This window comes from Gossypium hirsutum, chromosome A11 (assembly GCF_007990345.1).
Source record: "Gossypium hirsutum isolate 1008001.06 chromosome A11, Gossypium_hirsutum_v2.1, whole genome shotgun sequence".
NCBI classification, from domain to species: Eukaryota; Viridiplantae; Streptophyta; class Magnoliopsida; order Malvales; family Malvaceae; genus Gossypium; species Gossypium hirsutum.
The window spans coordinates 87,304,229-87,311,117 of NC_053434.1; the positions used below are offsets into that span (position 1 = coordinate 87,304,229).

The 6,889-nt window shown below is 30.2% G+C and overlaps 1 protein-coding gene across 1 annotated transcript; it reads left to right on the forward strand.

Annotated features, from left to right (window-relative positions):
* The first annotated feature begins 3,724 nt into the window (after window positions 1-3,724).
* Window positions 3,725-5,008, forward strand: LOC107904845 (F-box/kelch-repeat protein SKIP25). Its single transcript, XM_016831352.2, has one exon. It carries the CDS (start codon window positions 3,773-3,775, stop codon window positions 4,922-4,924), a length of 1,152 nt encoding a protein of 383 aa, XP_016686841.2. The 5' UTR covers window positions 3,725-3,772; the 3' UTR covers window positions 4,925-5,008.
* Window positions 5,009-6,889: the final 1,881 nt, after the last annotated feature.

The window sequence follows — 6,889 nt, forward strand, 5'->3', positions numbered from 1 at the left end:
TATGTATTGAGTTTTGGCTGGATTGTTGCCCAAATCGAGACTTTCCAAAAAAACTATTCTCTCCATCCCCTCTTAGCCAGATACTGTTGACAATGGAAGCCTTCCTCCCCTGAGCCTTCAACGACAGATCTCATCTCATCTCCAATTCCTGCATTCCATTTTGTAGCCTCATCAGGCAAAAATTATCTCCATGACCAAGGCAGCCGCATAAAAAACAAAATAATGTTAATTTTTCGTACTTAAATTTTGCATAAGTGAACTTTGAATCAGAAGTCATAATTTTATTTCTTTTTTTAGAGGATTTCGATCATCAAGTTGGACATGAATGCACATATAATTCATATACCCATTGGACAATTGCTTCATATCATATTCCAGAAATCTTCTAATAAAATTACCAAATTGCACTGCCATTGTATCCCTGAAAGACCCTGAGGCAAGTCATGAACCTGAATCCATCAATCTGGATACACCAAAGGAACAAACATCGGGTCTTCATTCTCCTGAATCCTATGGAAAATCAAAAGGTGATTATTGAATGTCCAAGGAGCGCTTGTAATAACCCGTGAAATATTTAACTCATTAAAAAATTTGAAGAGAAAACGTTTCTCCCCCAGATTAGAAATATGCACACCCTCCAAGGGATGGCAAATATTTGCCATAGTATTTCTCATTGCTGGAAAATGCACCACACTAATAGTAAGAAAACATCCCACCAAACAAAAACTATACATAGCATTTTGTTCTTCTGCCTCGCCCGGCATAGAGAACGCCTCTTCTTCACCATCATCCAAACTCAGATCTTCAATGCCTCGTTCCATTACTTTTCACACCAAAGGCAAAATCAAACCACCCAACAAGAGAGAGCAACAACCAGAAACAAGGCAATAGAAAGTCAAAGAAGAAAGAGAAGCAAGAAAAAAACAGGAAAAAGACAAAAATTGTGTCAAAGACGACAGACAGAGATGTGCCAAAACGACAAACTAATTTTCACTAAAAGGAAATTGATAAATTTTAAATCTATCAAATGATTCAAACTTTACTATCCTTAACTGAAGGTTGAATTCTTGAAAGCCTTACTTGCAAAGTTGCAGTCCTACGCATGTATCTTGTTTATTTATTTTTATTAAAAAAAATTATAGATTTTTTTGGTGAAATAAATTTTTATGGACTTAATAATCTTTAATAGTGTAAAACACAAAAAAGCATACATATCTTTTTTTCTCCTTTCATTTTCGTTCTTTACTTGTTCTAAACATAAAATAAGTAAAAGGAAGAAATGTTGGATAGATGAGGAGGTACATCTACAGTGCCGTGCCTACCCATTATAGATTATAAAGCTTGAACCAGTTTCTCAAACCAAAAAAATAAATGTATTCAATTCCTTTGCGTTAAGAATTATTGAATTTTACCTTCAACTGCTCATTTATATATAACTTGTATTAAATTAGTTGAAATAATTTGGAAGAAATAAATTTTGCGTAAAAATATTGAGAGGCATAACAAAGAAGTCCCTTTAGGCCCCTCATAAGGGAAAATGTAACTGTTATTTGGGGACTATAAACATCTAATTAAGTGGTCGTACAAAATAGCAATAGTAGAAACATGAAAGGCTAATATGGCTATCTATAGTAGGCCACCACACCCAAAAAGTTATTGGAACATATACCATACATCATGCATGCCTGCCTTTATTTCAGGATTCCGTATTTTTTCATGATTTTATTATTCCCTTCTAAAGGATTCTTATACTTTTCAAAGAAGTTAAAAGTTTATTAAAGTATATATGATATACTTCGAATCGTTAGTTTGTATTTTTTTTGTCGTTAGTATTTGATATATTAGAAATATATATATATATTTAATATTAACTTCATTATAATTTTTTATTATATCTATTTTTTTATACAATTTCTAAAACTACTCATAGCCTAATCTTTAAATAGGAAAATAATGTACTTCAGCGTATTTAAACCCATATCTTCCTACACTGATAATAATATTAATGCCAATCAGACTAAGACTCAACCGACTTTAAAATACATTTTTTATTTCACAAATAATTTTAAAAAATTATCATGTTTTTTTAAAAAATATATTTTTAATATTTGACTATATCTCTATTGAACATTTATTAATACTTAATCCTACTTGTAGAGTCTAAAAACTGATACGGTACTAAATAATTTCCTATATGTTTTTTTTTACACCAAAAGTCTAGAATTTTAATAGTATAAATAAAATTATTTAACTTAAAATATAAAGTTTAATATAAATTCATGAATACCTATTTGGAACATTGAGCTAGGCTCCCTTATTAGCATCTCAACAGAATTCCAAAATTTGATATTGTTCTCTCCTCTCCCGTTTTGTAATTCTACCAAAAATATATATTATTTATTCATGCAATTTCTAAAATGTAATATTTAATAAATTACAAGATTTAAGAGTAAGTTAGGATGGGCAGTGCATTTAATTGTGTTAACGGTGAGATTAAATATTATAGCATGAGACAAAAAGTAAGCTAAACACACTACACCGCGCTCAATTGTCCATCCTAACTTACCCTTAAGTCGATTAAATCATAAGGGTGATGATAGAAAGTTTGAGATTGCTATCTTTTGTTGACATTAATCCCAAGTATAATTACTAAATATTTTCTATCATTTGTGAAAAGAAAAAAAAAGGTAAATTCGTTATCCAATTTTTTTTTGTAATTTTGTCGTTTAATTTTTAGAATATTTTTATTTTAGACATTCAAGTTAAATCTTGAATGGTGATTAATTATATACATTAAATCATTTCTATATTACGTTTACATTTTTATTTTGGTTACCGATTTTTCTTTAAAGTCTTAATTTAAGTAAAAAATATTAAGGATTAAAGTAAAAAAAGATAGAAATTAAAATAATACATTTAAAATTTGTTATGTTGTATTTGTTTACTTCCTTTTCGAAAGTTCTAAAGAAGTACAATATGATAATTTTTTAATGCATTACTTTAATTTTTACTTTTTTTTACTTGAATCAAGACTTTAAAATAATATTATTTTTGGTCACCAAAATAAAACCAAACTAGGAGTTAGGTTATCAAAATAAATATGTAAATATAATGTAGACATGATTTAACATGTACAATCAATTATTATTAAAGATTTAATTTTTAGGTGAGTAAAATAAAAACATTCTAAAAGTTGAGTGAAAATTTTTTTAAAATAAAACATCTTAGAAATGGACTAATCATCTAATTAATTTACTCTAAAAATAATTTATAGAAACTTCTATGTTTTTAGGAAACATTTTCTACAAGAAAAAGGCTAAACGTACGGTACGTTAAAGTTAGTGTCATTACAGCAAAAAGATGTTAGTGTTATTAATGTATTGAAAAGCCAGTCAAATATCTGACCAAAAGCAAAGAAAAACATGATGAGCTGTTGTACCAAAACTTAAATTATATTTTATTTTTTTTTATTAAAAATAACTAAATTAATCTATATATATTAAATTGGAAAGTAAATTAATTTTTTTATTAAAATTTTTTATTTAAATTGTTTAGTTAATAGAATAACCTAATAAATTTTAATAATAAAAATGAAAATTTTACTCTTTCATTTACTCACTCGGCTTCATGGTAATTTTATCTTCCATTATGTTTGAAGTTGAAATTCCAGTTGAGCCCCAACATGCAAGATAAAAGCCACCCCCTTCTCATCCCTCGCAGGCTCTCCTTCCAGTCCCTCATTGATCCACTGTTTTACTACAGTACCTCCTTCATGGAAATCACTGTTCAATGCTGCAAGCAATCTAAGAATGATCCCTTTGATGATAATGATTCTGAAAATGGAACCTTTTTGCCAGGCCTCCCTGACGATCTTGCTCAACGCTGTCTCTCTTCTCTTTCTCCTTCTCTTCTTTTCTCTGTTTGCCATTCATGGCGTCGCCTCCTTTACTCTCCTTCTTTCCCTCCCTTTTTCTCCCTCTATGCTCTTCTTTCTCCTTTGCATAATCCCACTATGGCACTCCCTAGAGAAGTTGTTCCTCAATCCACAATTGTATTCTTCTCCTTTGATCCAATATCGTCATCTTGGAGATCTCTTCCTAGCCCTCCTCAAAACCCTTCTTTCCATCTCCTCCGTCGTCACCCTTCTTTTCTTTCTCGCAACCTTCCAATCCAATCCTTGACAGTCTCCAACCAATTAATCGTCATAGCTGCCACCACTCAAAATCTTTTCCCAGCTCTTTCCAGCCCTTTAGTCTTCCACCCAGAGTCTAACATCTGGTTTTATGGCCCCCAAATCTCCGCCCCTCGTCGGTGGTGTGCTGCAGGCTCAGCCCAAGGTGTGGTCTACATGGCAAGCGGTTTTGGCTCCCATTACCAAGGAGATGTAGCAAGGTCATTGGAACAGTGGGACCTAAACAAGAAGAGAGAAAATTGGGTATGGGAAAACAAGGCGGGGTTTAAAGATGGAAGGTTTAGTAGAGAAGCAGTGGAAGCAGTTGGGTGTAGAGGGAAACTTTGCATGGTTAATGTCAAAGGAAATGCATTGAAAGAAGGTGCAGTTTATAACGTGGGATTGGATAAGTGGGAAGACATGCCTGTAGGGATGGTTGCTGGTTGGAATGGACCAGCAGCCTCGATGGATGAAGATGAGATTTATGTGATTGATGAAGTGAAAGGAAGGTTAAGCAAATACGATGGTGAAAAAGATTGTTGGGTGAAAGTGATCGAGTTGGAACAGCTTAAACGTGCAGAACATATAGCAGCAGGGAGAGGGAAAATATGTGCAGTTTCAGCCAAAGGGGAAAGGATTATAGTGGTGGATGTAAGGGACAAGCCTACCAGGTTTTGGGAGGTGGAGCCACCATGTGGGTTGGAAGTGGTGGCTGTGCATGTTTTGCCTAGGATGATTAGTAGACAACACTAGTTAATGTCACAAATCAAGCACCATAATATATTGGTTGTATTTTCATGTTAGAAATAATATATATATATATATATAATATAATATAACATGAATCAGTTGAAATTTTAACATGCCAAAGTCACATGAACGTGCAAATAACTAAATCCATGATTGAATGCTCATCTCACAATCGCTTAAATACCCTTTATATATTTATATATGCATATGCACATGCTGGTTTACATGTATACTCAGCCTTAGCATTTCACTTCGATATCCAAGTTACCGGTTGTATCTCGACACGACTATACGAGTAAAACTAATTAAATTGACAAAACGAGCTAGAAACAGACTTGCATAGCACATTGGGGTGACATGCACTTCTCCACTCATAGCTAAATTTATAGTTTAGGTCACTCCATTTACCTTCGATTTTTATGTTGACTATAAAATTTAAATTTTACGAAATTAATTATTAAATTCTTATTACTTATGCTGATTTGTGGATGGTAATTATGAATGCCCCCATAGCTTCCTTTTTCCTTCTTTAGTTGTGTAAGAATTTATTACAAATTTCCAAGTATATGAAGAAAAATGGTCTCACCTTTGCATTTCGTCAAAACCTTTTTAATTTTAATAATAAAGTGAAAGAAGGGCTGTTCAGCTATAAGTACTAGCTTGTTTGATGACCTGATCATATCCACTTTTACTAAACTGTTGGATCACTCCATATACGTAGTTAATTTACAACCTTTTTTAATAAAAAATGAATATATAGATATGGAGGATAAGAGTGAGTATTCAATGGAATATAAAATAAAAAGATTTTGAGTTAATCGAGTTTTATTTTATCATTCTAATTTGATTTAATTTTTTTTAATCTAGTTGAGTGAAATGTAATTCGAGTTGAGCTAAATCGAGTAAAATTATTAGAGTTAAATTAAAATTGTAAAAGATGTCAAATTAAAATCTTGTTACAATATAACTAATTCCATGTTAAAGCATATAAATTTAAAACCATATATATTTGAAAGCTCTTTGAAATCAAAATAAGAGAAAAAAAATACTTATTAGTCTGATAAACTTGAATCATTAATTTAGTTTTTTAGCTCCAAAAATTAAAATTTTAGATTTTTAAAAAAAATTAACTTTAAAAAATATTCTTTTGGATTTTTTTAGTTTTTTGTTTTAATTTTTAGATTTTTTTTAAAAATATATAAAATTTGTAATTTTTATAAATATTTTGAATTTTAAAAATTAGTTTGAATTTTTGAAAATTATTTTGAATTATTTTGTAATTTTTGTTGAGAGAGAATAATTTGTTCATTTTTAAAATTGACATAGACCAAATGAGTGTTTACACCAATCTGTTATTTGAGTTATTTGAATTGTGAAATTCAACTCGAACTCGAAACTTGAATTACTTATTCAAGTTAACTAAAAAAACAAATAACTCAATTCGATTAACTTAAAATTCGAAAAAAAATAATTTTTTCTAATTGAATCGAGTTTTGCTAACATCAAATGAGAGTTAAGTTTTAAAAAAAAAATTATTTCTTATTTTTAAAATGACTCTACGAACTCATAAATTTTTAAATTCCGATTTTTTTAGCCTACAACCTGATAAAAGGAACAATTAGATAGTTACGAAAGGCACTATTTTAATTAGTTTCTATAAAGCTTCAAAAACTTTTATGAAAAGAAAGAAAAAGAAAACATAGAATATAATTTCACCGGACATTTTGTTCTTTCCATTTGTTTGATTCTCCTAATTCTACCAAACCCACCAATGCACTTCATATAATTTTGAGCCATAGTTAAGTTGACGCCCACTTTAACTAAGAATTTAGAATTAGTAATTTTGATCCTTAAGTGAATAGTCGTGGAAATGCTATAAAATATATAGCAAACAAGCAAAAAAACCTATTGCAATAAAAAAAAGTTCAATTTTAACTAACATATATATTAGCTATCATATACACTAAA

Coding starts and splice junctions, on each gene's coding strand:
- LOC107904845 (XM_016831352.2), top strand. CDS start 3,773: ATGGAAATCACTGTTCAATGCTGCAAGCAATCTAAGAATGATCCCTTT.